The 17,390-nt window shown below is 42.5% G+C and overlaps 1 protein-coding gene and 1 long non-coding RNA gene across 2 annotated transcripts; both read left to right on the top strand.

Annotated features, from left to right (window-relative positions):
* Nucleotides 1-3,217: 3,217 nt before the first annotated feature.
* On the top strand, nt 3,218-3,904 carry LOC121570325 (zinc finger protein 391-like; the record flags this gene model as incomplete). Its single annotated transcript, XM_045216831.1, has 1 exon — nt 3,218-3,904. A coding segment is annotated over exon 1 (687 nt), but the record flags the coding sequence as incomplete, so codon positions are not given.
* A 2,994-nt stretch (nt 3,905-6,898) lies between these two features.
* LOC121570128 lies at nt 6,899-7,771 on the top strand. Its single transcript, XR_006659125.1, has 3 exons — nt 6,899-6,939; nt 7,073-7,250; nt 7,726-7,771. It is a non-coding gene; the product is annotated as an uncharacterized LOC121570128 (long non-coding RNA).
* The last annotated feature ends 9,619 nt before the right edge of the window (nt 7,772-17,390 follow it).

Below are 17,390 nucleotides of genomic sequence, written 5' to 3'. Positions count from 1 at the left end.
GTAAAAAAAACTCATCAGAAACAAAGTGCTGATATCAGTTGTAAAATAACTCATCAGAAACTAAGTGTTGATATCAGTTGTAAAATAACTCATCAGAAACTAAGTGTTGATATCAGTTGTAAAATAACTCATCAGAAACTAAGTGTTCATTTGTTTTTTAAATCTCAATGGTTTTATTAGGTCCTTAATATTTAGCTATAAGGTATAGGGAGGCGGGGCACGTAGCCCTTTCCTGCAGTCAAATGTCCAAATCGCTCTCTGGTGGCCTCAAGGGTGGAATGTTATTCATATTTTTCAGAATTTCATAATTCATAAAATCTTACGAATGCAACTCTGAAAATCTGGTATTTCTATGTTAAACAGTTTTGTTATACAGTATTTCAGTGTTCTGTGATGTATATGAAGTGTAATATCGGGACGCAAACTCTAAATGTAATACATTTCAACTCTATATCTGACATGGTACAGGTGTCTAATGTAATACATTCCAACTCTATATCTGACATGGTACAGGTGTCTAATGTAATACATTCCAACTCTATATCATGGTCCAGGTGTCTAATGTAATACATTCCAACTCTATATCTGACATGGTACAGGTGTCTAATGTAATACATTCCAACTCTATATCTGACATGGTACAGGTGTCTAATGTAATACATTCCAACTCTATATCTGACATGGTACAGGTGTCTAATGTAATACATTCCAACTCTATATCTGACATGGTACAGGTGTCTAATGTAATACATTCCAACTCTATATCTGACATGGTCCAGGTGTCTAATGTAATACATTCCAACTCTATATCTGACATGGTACAGGTGTCTAATGTAATACATTCCAACTCTATATCTGACATGGTCCAGGTGTCTAATGTAATACATTCCAACTCTATATCTGACATGGTACAGGTGTCTAATGTAATACATTCCAACTCTATATCTGACATGGTACAGGTGTCTAATGTAATACATTCCAACTCTATATCTGACATGGTCCAGGTGTCTAATGTAATACATTCCAACTCTATATCATGGTCCAGGTGTCTAATGTAATACATTCCAACTCTATATCTGACATGGTCCAGGTGTCTAATGTAATACATTCCAACTCTATATCATGGTCCAGGTGTCTAATGTAATACATTCCAACTCTATATCTGACATGGTCCAGGTGTCTAATGTAATACATTCCAACTCTATATCATGGTCCAGGTGTCTAATGTAATACATTCCAACTCTATATCTGACATGGTCCAGGTGTCTAATGTAATACATTCCAACTCTATATCATGGTCCAGGTGTCTAATGTAATACATTCCAACTCTATATCTGACATGGTCCAGGTGTCTAATGTAATACATTCCAACTCTATATCTGACATGGTCCAGGTGTCTAATGAAATACATTCCAACTCTATATCTGACATGGTACAGGTGTCTAATGTAATACATTCCAACTCTATATCTGACATGGTCCAGGTGTCTAATGTAATACATTCCAACTCTATATCATGGTCCAGGTGTCTAATGTAATACATTCCAACTCTATATCTGACATGGTCCAGGTGTCTAATGTAATACATTCCAACTCTATATCTGACATGGTCCAGGTGTCTAATGTAATACATTCCAACTCTATATCTGACATGGTCCAGGTGTCTAATGTAATACATTCCAACTCTATATCATGGTCCAGGTGTCTAATGTAATACATTCCAACTCTATATCTGACATGGTACAGGTGTCTAATGTAATACATTCCAACTCTATATCATGGTCCAGGTGTCTAATGTAATACATTCCAACTCTATATCTGACATGGTCCAGGTGTCTAATGTAATACATTCCAACTCTATATCTGACATGGTACAGGTGTCTAATGTAATACATTCCAACTCTATATCTGACATGGTACAGGTGTCTAATGTAATACATTCCAACTCTATATCTGACATGGTACAGGTGTCTAATGTAATACATTCCAACTCTATATCTGACATGGTACAGGTGTCTAATGTAATACATTCCAACTCTATATCTGACATGGTACAGGTGTCTAATGTAATACATTCCAACTCTATATCTGACATGGTCCAGGTGTCTAATGTAATACATTCCAACTCTATATCTGACATGGTACAGGTGTCTAATGTAATACATTCCAACTCTATATCTGACATGGTACAGGTGTCTAATGTAATACATTCCAACTCTATATCTGACATGGTACAGGTGTCTAATGTAATACATTCCAACTCTATATCTGACATGGTACAGGTGTCTAATGTAATACATTCCAACTCTATATCTGACATGGTACAGGTGTCTAATGTAATACATTCCAACTCTATATCTGACATGGTACAGGTGTCTAATGTAATACATTCCAACTCTATATCTGACATGGTCCAGGTGTCTAATGTAATACATTTCAACTCTATATCTGACATGGTACAGGTGTCTAATGTAATACATTCCAACTCTATATCTGACATGGTACAGGTGTCTTTTTTTTTTTTTTTAAAGCCCATAACAATGTGTGTGAGGTGTGTTTCAAAGCAGATTTGTTTAAGACTACCAAGAATGTGTGACCCTGATTTAGCCCCACTGCAGTAAAAGGTAAACCCTAATGCAGTGTAGTGTTGCTAGGGCAACAACCAACACGTGCTTTGGGGTCCCGAGGACCGAATCTGGGAAACCCTGCCCTAATGGCTCCTGTAAATCGCCCTGGATAAGAGCGTCTGCTGATTGACTATAATGTAAATGTAAAGAGTTACACAGACTAATCTGAAAATCTCTATGATGCCACGTCATACAGTATATGCTATATTATTACAACCCAACTCCTGTCTGGTTTCATGACATTTGGGTGAAATCTTGGCTTTCATTTTCTTTTCAAAATGATGAAGGGGACAGAATCAGAAAGACAGCGAAGGATCATTTGGATCTGGATTAAACAATCTAAAACACTGACCTCAGGTTATTGAGGGATCTAGTTTGGATTAAACCTCAGAGGAAGACAGTTTTACCACGTGGAGGGTTCATTCAGGGTCGTGTTTATTAAGTGCACAACATAGCAAAATGCTTCACAGCTCAAAATGAAAAAATATATAAAAATGTATATGATCCTAGTCTCTGTTTAACTAGATACGCTGTTTGTCTTTGGCAGACTCTCACTCTCACATCGGTAAGAGTCCTTCAGGGGAACCAGAGATGCCCAAACCAGTGAGACCACACCAGTGTTCCCACTGTGGAAAGAGTTTTAAGTGGGTATGTTACCTGAAAGAGCATGAAAGAATACCCACAGGAGAAAAGCCATTCCAATGCTCTCAGTGTGGAAAAGGTTTTACCCGGGTAGTGAACCTGCAAACGCATTTGAGAACGCACACAGGGGAGAAGCCCTACCACTGCTCAGATTGTGGAAAGAGATTTACCCAGCTAGGGAACCTGAAATCACATGAGAGAACACATTCTTTAGAGAGACCTTTTCAGTGCTCACAGGGTGGAAAGAGATTTATCAAGTCATCAAATCTGAAAGACCATAAGAGAATACACACAGGAGAAAAAACATTCCAATGCTCTCAGTGTGGAAAGGGTTTTACCTGGGTAGGGAACCTGAAAACGCATTTGAGAACACACACAGGGGAGAAGCCTTTCCAATCCTCTCAGTGTGGAAAGAGATGTATTCAGTCATCGCATCTGAAAGATCATAAGAGAATACACACTGGAGAACGACCATTCCAATGTTCACAGTGTGGAAAGGGTTTTACCTGGGTAGGGAGCCTGAAAACGCATGAGAGGACACACACAGGAAAGAAGCCTTTCCAATGCTCTCAGTGTAAAAATAGTTTTAGCAAGTTAGGGAACCTAAAAATGCATGATAGGACACACACAGGAGAAAAACCTTTCAATGTTCCCAGTGTGGAAAGAGTTTTAAAGAGTTGGAGCATGAAAAGACATGAGATAATACACAAGGGAGAAGCCTTACCACTGCTCCCGATGTGAAATGATATTTTCCTCATCATATGGTGCCTAAAATCACATGAGAGGACACACTCAGGAGAGAAGCTTTTCCAATGCTCCCAGTGTGTAAAGTGTTTTACCCGGTTAGGGACTCTGAAAATACATCAGAGAATACACTTTGGAGTGAAGCTTTACCACTGCTCCCACTGCTCAAGGCAACTAAAAGAGCATGAAAGAATCCACACCTAAGAGAAACGTTATCAATGCTCCCTCACATGGCCTAGTTAACGTTAGCTTGGCTCTCTCTGTGTGTTCGTGCCGTGAAAGAAGTAATCCCAGTGTGGAAAGATATTTACCCAGTTAGGGAAAGTCCATGTGGTAACACACACATGGAAGGTGCCTTACCACTGCTCCCAGTGTGGAAAGAGGTATATCAATAATAATAATATAAGGCAATTAGCAGACGATTTTATCCAAAGCGACTTACAGTCATGCATGCATACATTGTACATATGGATGGTCCCGGGAATCAAACCCACTACCCTGGTTACAAGCGCCAGTATGATAAATGTATGGACTCACCGAATCTGGGAAACCCTGCCCTAATGGCTCCTGTAAGTCGCCCTGGATAAGAGCGTCTGCTAAATGACTAAAATGTAAAAATTTAAATAAATCTGAATAGAAGAAAATTGTATAAGGAAGCTAACTTGAAGATACTGTGTATCCATGAAAACCGGATGTTTCCGGTTTCTTCCGATAAGAAGTGAGGAAAATCCTTACTTTGAAATGATTTGTTATGACGTTGTTTGACAGAATCTTTTTTGTTAAACTGCGTTACCCAATTCAGTCAGCAGATGGCGATGTGAGGCTTCAGGTGCTTCTTGCGTGACGTATAATCTAGTGGACGGGATGCTAAGAACAGCAACACGGCTACTTATCCACCTCGATAGCTTGCTAGTCAACATGAAAATGAAACATTGAAGCTCATTCTTGTGTATATTAGTCTCAGCGTTTTAAACACAATTATGTTTACGTATCAACTTCTTAACTTTAACGTCATTTGCTAGATGTTAAATGTGTTAGCTTGTTAAGATTGATATTGAGCCCGGCACTAGGCTAGTCGTTAATGCTAACCAGCTAATGCTAGCTAGCTAACATCCCCGACCATGAGCTCACTAAGCTACTCTCCTCCTGCTAAAGAAGAGGAGGTCTGCTGGACGGAGAAAGAAGCTCTGGGGATGAACATTGTCGTAAAAGAGGAGGATATTACAGTGAAAGGAGAGGAAGAAGCTTTCAGAATGAAAAAGGAGGAAGAGGAGGCTATCACATTGAAAGAAGAAGTGGAGCATTTTGGAGTGGAAGAGGGAATAACAGCTGGAACACTGGAAGAGGAGGTAGAAGCTTTCAGAATGAAAGAAGAGGAGGAGGAGGATATCACATTGAAAGAAGAGAAGGATGTTTTAGTGAAAGAAGAGAAAGATCCGTTTGGAGTGAAAGAGGAAGAGGGGATAGAGGCTATCACAGTGGAAGAAGAGGAGGTAGATGCTTTCAGAATAAAAAAGGAGGAAGAGGAGGCTGTTATTGTGAAAGAAGAAGAGGATGTTACAGTGAAAGACGAACCTTTTTGGGAGGAAGAGGAGGCTATCTCAATAAAAGAGAAGGTTGAAGACGTTCTGGGAGTGAAAGAGGAGGAGACAGAATATCTGATTAACACCAGTGAGTAACTGTCTAAAAAAAGTTCTGCACTCGAATGTGTTGTTCAGTTCTGTATGAATTCTTAAAGGGGCAATCTGTGATTGGTACATGCATTTTATGACTTTTAAATGATTGATACTTTATACTCCATTTACATCGAAAATCATTTTGTGAAGTCAGCGGGTAAATATCTTTCCACACTGGGAGCTGTCTCCCAAGCTGGTCTCACTTGCTCAGAGGAAGAGATAATTGATAATTTTTCTGGATAGCCAGAAAATGTGACACGTGACTACCTATGCAAATGTTGGGGTCTGAAACCTGACAGTTCAAGTCAGGTCCGCTGAGAGAATGGAAACAGACAGCAGACAGACGGGGCTTTCTGGCGCTATAAGGCACGGGACCCTATGAAATTCACGGAGCGCTTTGTACACAAAATGTAACTGGGAACCAGTCCAGAACTTCACATCTAAGAGTTTAAAAGCAGAGGAGAAGTCCAAGAAACTGGTGACACATAAGAGAGAGTTGTAGCCAATGATTCTTGACGAATATAACTTCTAAATGCCCAACAACTTTAGTTCAACGGTCATCAACCCCATTCAACCCCATCAGAACAGCATGTTTAACTCTATGTAGTGGGATAGAGGAGTTATTGAGCTGATTTTGGTCAATTCTGAATTCACTGGATTCAACTCAGGATAACCGTTGAAGGTTGCTTACCTGTTAGCCTTGTACGTTTCTATGGCAACAAATCCTTCAACTCTAAACCTGCTGACTCCACTTCATCCTGAATCAAGTGTCTGAGCTGCGAGATGAGGACCAATCAAATCGTGGGCCTCTGTAGCTCAATTGGTAGAGCACGGCGCTTGTAACGCCCAGGGTAGTGGGTTCGATCCCCGGGACCACCCATACGTAAAAATGTATGCACACATGACTGTAAGTCGCTTTGGATAAAAGCGTCTGCTAAATGGCATATTATTATTATATTAATATTAGGCGATTCCACGCCAGGACAGCCCAAAAACAACATAGAAACTTCATTTGGAGGAAGGATGTTTGACATGCTTTTTACATTTATATCAATATCTATATTTTTTATCATGATGAAACTAGACATTTTAGGCATTTTTTAGACCCTGAGGTCACATGTTTACCATCTGTTTGATGTTCTCGTTCATACAGGAGAGAGACGTGACTATCGTGGATCCTCTGGGGAGCCTCAACAACATCCTGATGCTGACGAGGCAGAGAAGAGTCTCTCCAGATCAGAACACCAGATGGTACAGCTTGGTCTGGTCTAGCATACAGCTTGCTCTATCGGGGCTGCTGGGTTTCTGTAAAGCACTTTTATGACAACAGTTACATCAGCATCCATAATGATATGTGTCTGTGTCCCCTCTTTATGGTTACCAGGACAACGCTAGCCCTTCCGCCCTCCCAGAGTCCCCGTGTCGTACCTCTCCCAGTAGCACCTTACTGCTGGGTCTGAAGAGGTTGTCTGTGCGGCTGGTGGACTGCAGGAAAACAACCGGGCTGAGTGGAACTGTGAGAGGAGGAGAAGAGAAGAAAGGAGCAGATTTGACTCATCAAAGTAAGTGCTGTAGTTTAGTTTGAACAAATAAAATAGATCTGCCCACTGGTATCTGTTACCAGGACAACCAGCAGAGTTCTGTTAGTTGACATGAATATATATGTATCGTTACCAGGACAACCAGCAGAGTTCTGTTAGTTGACATGTTTTCACACCAGCAAGAAAATCTGGTGCTTACCGGTCTCCAAGAGAAGGAGGGTGAAAATCCAGAGAGTGTGGTGAAGGATGGTTATGGTATTACATTGATAACCAACTATTCCGAGACATCAAGACCACTCCATGGCTGTTCTAAATAATTGAAAGTTCCCCTGGAAGGGACGAATAATGAAGCACCCTATACTATTCAGGTCTGGAATTGGCCTTTAAAACGGACCAATAACATCACACTAACGTGCTATACTATTCATAATGTGACGAGATCCTGGGGCCCATTGTCGTGCCATTCATCCACCGTCATCACCTCATGTTTCAGCAGGATAATGCACGGCCCCATGTCGCAAGGATCTGTACTCAATTCCTGGAAGCTGAAACTGTCCCAGTTTTTTCCATGGCCTGCATATTCACCAGACATGTCACCCATTGAGCATGTTTGGGATGCTCTGTAATGACGTGTACGACAGCGTGTTCCAGTTCCCGCCAATATAAAGCAACCCGAGTGGGAAAACATTCCACAGGCCACAATCAACAGCCTGATCAACTCTATGTTAAGGTGTAACGCTGCATGAGGCAAATGGTCACACCAGGTACTGACTGGTTTCCTTATATGAACTGTAACTCAGTCAAATCTTTGAAATTGTTTTATGTTGCGTTTATATTTTTGTTCAGTGGTGAAGGATGTATTGCCCGAAGGAAATAGTAAAATTGTATTATACTGGGAAAGATGGGTTAGTCTGTGGACGTCTAAGGGTTGGAATTAAGATTAGAGTGATTGGTTGATTTGAGGATGCACTTGGAGTCCAGTACAAATAGGAGGTGGCTATAGGAGAATGCTACCATAGTGCCAACTGTAAAGTTTGGTGGATGAGGAATAATGGTCTGGGGCTGTTTGTCATGGTTCGGGCTAGGCCCCTTAGTTCCAGTGAAGGGAAATCTTAACGCTACAGCATACAATGACATTCTAAACGATTCTGTGCTCCCAACTTTGTGGCAACAGTTTGGGGAAGGCCCTTTCCTGTTTCAGCATGACAATGCCCCTGTGCACAAAGCGAGGTTCATGAAGAAATTATTTGTTGAGATTGGTGTGGAAGAACTTGACTGGCCTGGACAGAGCCCTGATCTCAACCCCATCGAACACCATTGGGATGAATTGGAACGCCGACTGCGAGCCAGGCATAATCGCCCAACATCAGTGCCCGACCTCACTAATGCTATTGTGGCTGAATGGATGCAAGTCCCCACAGCAATGTTCCAACATCCAGTGGAAAGCCTTCCCAGAAGAGTGGAGGCTGTTATAGCAGCGAAGGAGGGACCAACTCCATATTAATGCCCATGATTTTGGAATGAGATTTTTCGATGAGCAGGTGTCCACATAATTTTGGTCATGTAGTGTATTTAATGTTTGACCCCATCCCTCAGCTATATACCAAAACAGTGGCAGGGTGACAACTTTGTTGTTGTTTGAACTGCAGATTGCCTCTTTAGGTCTAGTAGCCTATCAAATAACAATAATGTACACTTAAAGTGTATCCTATACTGACTAGTCTATTTATCCATTAGGTCTAATAAATGTATCCTATACTGACTAGTCTATTTATCCATTAGGTCTAATAAATGTATCCTATACTGACTAGTCTATTTATCCATTAGGTCTAATAAATGTATCCTATACTGACTAGTCTATTTATCCATTAGGTCTAATAAATATTGCCACTCCTATTTGCCATATCTTCAATCTAAGCCTACTAGAAAGTGTGTGCCCTCAGGCCTGGAGGGAAGCAAAAGTCATTCCGCTACCAAAGAATAGTAAAGCCCCCTTTACTGGCTCAAATAGCCGACCAATCAGCCTGTTACCAACCCTTAGTAACGTTTTGGGGAAAGTTGTGTTTGGCCAGATAAAATGCTATTTTACAGTAAGAAAATTGACAACAGACTTCCAGCACACTTATAGGGAAGGGCATTCAACAAGCACAGCACTTACACAAATGACTGATGATTGGCTGAGAGAAATTGATGTTAAAAAGATTGTGGGGGCTGTTTTGTTAGACTTCAGTGCAGCTTTTGATATTATAGATCATAGTCTGCTGCTGGAAAAACGTACACTACCGTTCAAAAGTTTCGGTCACTTAGAAATGTCCAAACAGTTTGAACTTCTACTTCTAAAAATCCACCTTTCCAGAAATAAGTCTCTCACTGTTGCCGCTTGCTACAGCCCCCCCTCAGCCCCCAGTTGTGCCCTGGACACCATATGTGAATTGCTTGCCCCCCATCTATCCTCAGAGTTCGTACTGCTTGGTGACCTAAACTGGGATATGCTTAACACCCCGGCCGTCCTACAATCTAAACTAGATGCCCTCAATCTCACACAAATTATCAAGGAACCTACCAGGTACAACCCTAAATCCATAAACATGGGCACCCTCATAGATATAATCCTGACTAATTTACCCTCTAAATACACCTCCGCTGTCTTCAACCAGGATCTCAGCGATCACTGCCTCATTGCCTGCGTCCGTAATGGGTCTGCGGTCAAACGACCACCCCTCGTCACTGTCAAACGCTCCCTAAAACACTTCAGCAAGCAGGCCTTTCTAATTGACCTGGCCTGGGTATCCTTGATGGATATTGACCTCATTTCGTCAGTAGAGGATGCCTGGATGTTCTTCAAAAATGCTTTCCTCTCCATCTTAAATAAGCATGCCCCATTCAAAAAATTCAGAACTAAGAACAGATATAGCCCCTGGTTCACCCCAGACTTGACTGCCCTTGACCAGCACAAAAACATTGTGTGGCGTACTGCATTAGCATTAAATAGCCCCCGCGATATGCAACTTTTCAGGGAAGTCAGGAACCAATATACACAAGCAGTTAGGAAAGCAAAGGCTAGCTTTTTCAAACAGAAATGTGCATCCTGTAGCACTAACTCCAAAACGTTTTGGGACACTGTAAAGTCCATGGAGAATAAGAGCACCTCCTCCCAGCTACCCACTGCACTGAGGCTAGGAAACACTGTCACCACTGATAAATCTACGATAATCAAGAATTTCAATAAGCATTATGCTACGGCTTGCCATGCTTTCCACCTGGCTACCCCTCCCCCTTCCACCAGCTCTGCACCCTCCACTGCAACTTGCCCATGCCCCCCCTTCTACTTCACCCAAATTCAGATAGCTGATGTCCTGAAAGAGCTGCAAAATCTGGACCCCTACAAATCAGCTGGGCTAGACAATCTATACCCTTTCTCTCACCGACCATTTCGAATCCCACCGTAACTTCTCCGGTATGCAATGTGGTTTCCGAGCTGGTCATGGGTGCACCTCAGCCACACTTAAGGTCCTAAACGATATAATAACCGCGATCGATAAAGGACAGTAGTGTGCAGCCGTCTTCATCGACCTGGCCAAGGCTTTTGACTCTGTCAATCACCGCATTCTTATTGGCAGACTAAATAGCCTTGGTTTCTCAAATGACTGCCTCACCTGGTTCACCAACTACTTCTCAGATAGAGTTCAATGTGTCAAATCGGAGGGCCTGTTGTCTAGACCTCTGGCAGTCTCTATGGGGGTACCACAGGGTTCAATTCTCGGGCCAACTCTATTCTCTGTGTATATCAATGATGTCGCTCTTGCTGCTGGTGACTCTCAGATCCACCTCTCCGTAGACTACACCATTTTTTATACATCTGGCTCTTCATTGGACACTGTGTTAACAAACCTCCAAACTAGCTTCAATGCCATACAACACTCCTTCCGTGGCCTCCAACTGCTCTTAAACGCTAGTAAAACTAAATGCATGCTCTTCAATCGAACGCTGCTTGTTCCCGCCCGCCCGACTAGAATCACTACTCTCGGCGGGTCTGACTTAGAATATGTGGACAACTACAAATACCTAGGTGTCTGGTTAGACCATAAACTCTCCTTCCAGACTCACATTAAGCATCTCCAATCCAAAGTTAAATCTAGAATCATGTAGAATTGGCTTCCTATTTCGCAACAAAGCCTCCATCACTCATGCTGCTAAACATGCCCTCGAAAACGGACTATCCTACCGATCCTTGACTTCGGCGATGTCATTTACAAAATAGCTTCCAACACTCTACTCAGCAAATTGGATGTAGTCTATCACAGTGCCAGCCGTTTTGTCACCAAAGCCCCATATACTACCCACCATTGTGACCTGTACGCTCTTGTTGGCTGGCCCTCACTACATATTCGTCGCCAAACCCACTGGCTCCAGGCCATCTATAAATCACTGCTAGGCAAATCCCCGCCTTATCTTAGCTCATTGGTCACCATAGCAACACCCAGCCGTTGTATGCGTTCCAGCAGGTACAGTGGAGAACAAGTATTTGATTCACTGCCGATTTTGCAGGTTTTCCTACTTACAAAGCATGTAAAGGTCTGTACTTTTTATCATAGGTACACTTCGACTGTGAAGACGGAATCTAAAACAAAAATCCAGAAAATCACATTGTATGATTTTTAAGTAATTAATTTGCATTTTATTGCATGACATAGGTATTTGATACATCAGAAAAGCAGAACTTAATATTTGGTACAGAAACCTTTGTTTGCAATTACAGAGATCATACGTTTCCTGTAGGTCTTGACCAGGTTTGCACACACTGCAGCAGGGATTTTGGCCCACTCCTCCATACAGACCTTCTCCAGATCCTTCAGGTTTCGGGGCTGTCGCTGGGCAATACAGACCTTCAGCTCCCTCCAAATATTTTCTATTGGGTTCAGGTCTGGAGACTGGCTAGGCCACTCCAGGACCTTGAGATGCTTCTTACGGAGCCACTCCTTAGTTGCCCTGGCTGTGTGTTTCGGGTCGTTGTCATGCTGGAAGACCAAGCCACGACCCATCTTCAATGCTCTTACTGAGGGAAGGAGGTTGTTGGCCAAGATCTCGCGATACATGGCCCCATCCATCCTCCCCTCAATACGGTGCAGTCGTCCTGTCCCCTTTGCAGAAAAGCATCCCCAAAGAATGATGTTTCCACCTCCATGCTTCACGGTTGGGATGGTGTTCTTGGGGTTGTACTCATCCTTCTTCTTCCTCCAAACACGGCGCAGTGGAGTTTAGACCAAAAAGCTATATTTTTGTCTCATCAGACCACATGACCTTCTCCCATTCCTCCTCTGGATCATCCAGATTGTCATTGGCAAACTTCAGACGGGCCTGGACATGCGCTGGCTTGAGCAGGGGGGACCTTGCGTGCGCTGCAGGATTTTAATCCATGACGGCGTAGTGTGTTACTAATGGTTTTCTTTGAGACTGTGGTCCCAGCTCTCTTCAGGTCATTGACCAGGTCCTGCCGTGTAGTTCTGGGCTGATCCCTCACCTTCCTCATGATCGTTGATGCCCCACGAGGTGAGATCTTGCATGGAGCCCCAGACCGAGGGTGATTGACCGTCATCTTGAACTTCTTCCATTTTCTAATAATTGCGCCAACAGTTGTTGCCTTCTCACCAAGCTGCTTGCTTATTGTCCTGTAGCCCATCCCAGCCCTGTGCAGGTCTACAATTTTATCCCTGATGTCCTTACACAGCTCTCTGGTCTTGGCCATTGTGGAGAGGTTGGAGTCTGTTTGATTGAGTGTGTGGACAGGTGTCTTTTATACAGGTAACGAGTTCAAACAGGTGCAGTTAATACAGGTAATGAGTGGAGAACAGGAGGGCTTCTTACTGGTTGGTAGGTGATCAAATACTTATGTCATGCAATAACATGCAAATTAATTACTTAAAAATCATACAATGTGATTTTCTGGATTTTTGTTTTAGATTCCGTCTCTCACAGTTGAAGTGTACTAATGATAAAAAATTGCAGACCTCTACATGCTTTGTAAGTAGGAAAACCTGCAAAATCGGCAGTGTATCAAATACTTGTTCTCCCCACTGTATATCTCACTGGTCATCCCCAAAGCCAACACCTCCTTTGGCCGCCATTCTGCTGCAAATGACTGGATCGAACTGCAAAAATCTCTGAAGCTGGAGACACTTATCTCCCTCACTAACTTTAAGCATCAGTTGTCAGAGCAGCTTACCGATCACTGCACCTGTACACAGCCCATCTGTAATTAGCCCACCCAACTACCTCATCCCCATATTGTTATTTATTTTGCTCATTTGCACCCCAGTATCTCTATTTGCACATCATCTTCTGCACATCTATCACTCCAGTGTTAATACTAAATTGTAATTATTTTGCACAACGGCCTATTTATTGCCTTACCTCCATAACTTACTACATTTGCACACACTGTATATAGATTTTCTATTGTGTTAGTGACTGTACATTTTGTTTACCCCATATGTAACTCTGGGTTGTTGTTGTTTTTATCGCACTGCTTTGCTTTATCTTGGCCAGGTCGCAGTTGTAAATGAGAACTTGTTCTCAACTGGCTTACCTGGTTAAATAAAGGTGAAACAAAATAAAATAAACTAACAGAACTCTGCTGGTTGTCCTGGTAACAGATACCAGTCTATCTTCATGTCAACTAACAGACCTCTGCTGGTTGTCCTGGTAACAGATACCAGTCTATCTTCATGTCAACTAACAGACCTCTTCTGGTTGTCCTGGTAACAGATATGTATCTACCTGGTTAAATAAAATAATAAAATAAAAATGGTTATTGTAGCTGGAAACGGCTGATTTTTTATGGAATATCTACACAGGCGTACAGAGGCCCATTATCAGCAACCATCAGTCCTGTGTTCCAATGGCACGTTGTGTTTGCTAATCCAAGTTTATCATTTTAAAAGGCTAATTGATCATTAGAAAACCCTTTTGCAATTATGTTAGCACAGCTGAAAACTGTTGTGCTGATTAAAGAAGCAATAAAACTGGCCTTCTTGAGACTAGTTGAGTATCTGGAGCATCAGCAATTGTGTGTTCGATTACAGGCTCAAAATGGCCAGAAACAAATAATTGTATTCTGAAACTCGTCAGTCTATTCTTGTTCTGAGAAATGAAGGCTATTCCATGCGAGAAATTGCCAAGAAACTGAAGATCTCGTACAATGCTGTGTACTACTCCCTTCACAGAACAGCGCAAACTGTCTCTAACCAGAATAGAAAGTGGAGTGGGAGGCCCCCGGTGCACAACTGAGCAAGAGGACAAATACATTAGAGTGTCTAGTTTGAGAAACAGACGCCTCACAGGTCCTCAACTGGCAGCTTCATTAAATAGTACCCGCAAAACACCAGTCTCAATGTCAACAGTGAAGAGGTGACTCCGGGATGCTGACCTTCTAGGCAGAGTTGCAAAGAAAAAGCAATATCTCAGACTGCCCATCTTAATCTTTTCTTTTTATTGGCCAGTCTGAGATATGGCTTTTTCTTTGCAACTCTGCCTAGAAGGTCAGCATCCCGGAGTCGCCTCTTCACTGTTGACATGACATTGAGACTGACTAGTCTATTTATCCATTAGGGCTAATAAATGTATCCTATACTGACTAGTCTATTTATCCATTAGGTCTAATAAATGGATCCTATACTGACTAGTCTATTTATCCATTAGGTCTAATAAATGTATCCTATACTGACTAGTCTATTTATCCATTAGGTCTAATAAATGTATCCTATACTGACTAGTCTATTTATTACATTTACATGTACATTTTATTTATCTATTAGGGCTACTAAAACCATAACAACAGTCAAGTTCAATGGGGTTATTATTAGCCTACCGTCCTCTACAGCCACTCTGCTCTGAGGGATCTAGATTAAACCTCATACACAGACTTCATAGGAAGTTTCATCTTGTGGATTTCATACCTGTCTGTCTAACTAAACACTGTCTTTGGCAGGAGAGAGACCAGACTCTCACTCTGACAGCAGGAAGAGTCCTTCAGGGGAACCAGACCCAGAGACGTCCAAACCAGCAAGACAACATCACTGCTCCCAGTGTGGAAAGAGTTTTAACCATTTGGGGAACCTGAAAACGCACGGGAGGACACACACTGGAGAGAAGCCGTACCATTGCTCCCTGTGTGGAAAGAGTTTTACCCATTCAGGGAGCCTGAAAGCACATACGAAAATACACACAGGGGAGAAGCCTTATCACTGCTCTCAGTGCGGAAAGAGATTTATCCAGTTTGGAAACCTGGAATCACATGAGAGAACTCACACAGGAGAAAATAGGCTTTTCCACTGTTCTCATTGTGAAAAGACTTTTAAGAATTTAGGGAACCTGAAAGTGCATGAGAAAAGCCATACAGGGGGGAAGCTTTTCCGCTGCTCCCAGTGTGGAATGATATTTACCGAGTTTAGGCACCTGACAGACCATGAGGTAACGCACACAGGGGAGATGCCATACCACTGCTCCCAGTGCGGAAAGACATATTTCACATCACATGCACTTAAACTCCATGAGAGAACACACATAGTGCTCCCGCCCTTGTCTCATATTTTTGACTGAAAATGTTTTTTTTTTGTTTATGCCACATGAAATCAAATTGTAGAAAGAATACTCAAAAAAATACATTTAGTATTATTATTTTTAAACACTCTTTTCTTGAAAAAACATGTTAAAACAATTATCTAACCTTAAATTCCTATTACTACCAACTCAAATAAGAACTTCCAATAATATTTTTCCAGTCAAGTTACAGAGCTCTGCCAAGCCCCTCTACAAGGGCGGTTGAGAAGTCACGAGGGTCTTACCTGCAATGTCACATTTAGAACGGCATTTCGCATTGCATTTTTACTGATCTAAAAAAATATGACATACATTACTTTAGGTCTACTTCAATGGCTTTAATAGGTAGGTAAGCATTGTCAAACGAGGACTGATCTCAAACTTGAACAACGTACGGTAATATTCAATTATATTGAAATTAATGTATTTTTTTCAGGTGGTGTATATAGTGTCATGTCCCTCAAAATGGCTTTCTTGAATTCCAAATGATCTAGGTTCTTCCACCATGGTTCCCAGATGTTCAGACTGCATTTTACGATAATATTGTCAGCTTCCTGCTTCCCCTGTTTGTCTCCTGGCCTCTAGAGGTCAGCTGTGTTCCCCTTTGCCTTAGTTCTTCCTCATGTGTCCTAATTAGCTTATCCAGGTCACCTGTGCCTTGTTTCCCCTTGTGTATTTTAGCTGTGTGTTTTCCCCTTGTTTGTCACTTGGTTATTGCGTCCTGACTGTGTGTCTCCTGCTTTGTCTCACCGTGTCGGTCCTAGTAAGTTTTTTGAAGTTATCTTTAGTTTGTTTTTCTCCCCTCGTGGAGTTGTTTTGTTTTGCCTCCTGTTTTGTGAACATTAAATCTACTTGCCTGGAGTATTGCCTTGGGTGTTTCATTTGGGTCCTACAACATCTCCTCTGTGGCTAAGGGGTAGTACCCCCAGCTCTACACTTCTGAGACCGGAGTTCTAACCCGGATTGTGACAGAATAACCAAGTCCATCATGGACCCAGAAACACTCAGTTCCCAGGACCTGTTGGCGGTGATCATTCGACATGAGGCTTCTTTCCAGCGCCATGAAGCCGTTCTCAGCCGACAAGAGGAGCTGATGGCTAGACATTCTCAACTCCTGGCCGAAATGATGAGTTCCCTTCACCAGCTCTTTGAACGCCTCCTTGGTCCTCCCCCCTTCCCCCGGTCACCTCCCAGTGACGACAGGCCTTCTCGGTTGGCGGAGCCCCGACTACCACCTCCCAAGCCCTTTTCTGGGGATCCAAGCTCTTGCCAGGGTTTCCTCACCCAATGCTCCCTCACCTTCGAGCTCCAACCCTCAAGTTTTCCCACAGACCGTTCCAAGATTGCCTACCTCATTACCCTTCTTTCAGACAAGGCGCTCGCCTGGGCCTCTGCGGTGTGGCAGTCCCAGGAGGCCTGTTGTGACTCCCACGCTGCATTTGTAGAAGAGTTCAAGCGGGTGTTCGATCATCCTGTCAGTGGGCGGGAGGCTTCCAAGCGCCTACTGTCTCTCCGTCAGGGCCCCCGAAGCACGGCAGATTTTGCCATTGAGTTCGAACCATG

The sequence above is a fragment of the Coregonus clupeaformis genome, unplaced genomic scaffold (assembly GCF_020615455.1).
Source record: "Coregonus clupeaformis isolate EN_2021a unplaced genomic scaffold, ASM2061545v1 scaf0813, whole genome shotgun sequence".
NCBI classification, from domain to species: domain Eukaryota; kingdom Metazoa; phylum Chordata; class Actinopteri; order Salmoniformes; family Salmonidae; genus Coregonus; species Coregonus clupeaformis.
The sequence above is the reverse complement of the archived record's forward strand: the minus strand, read 5'-3'. Positions and strand labels throughout refer to the sequence as shown.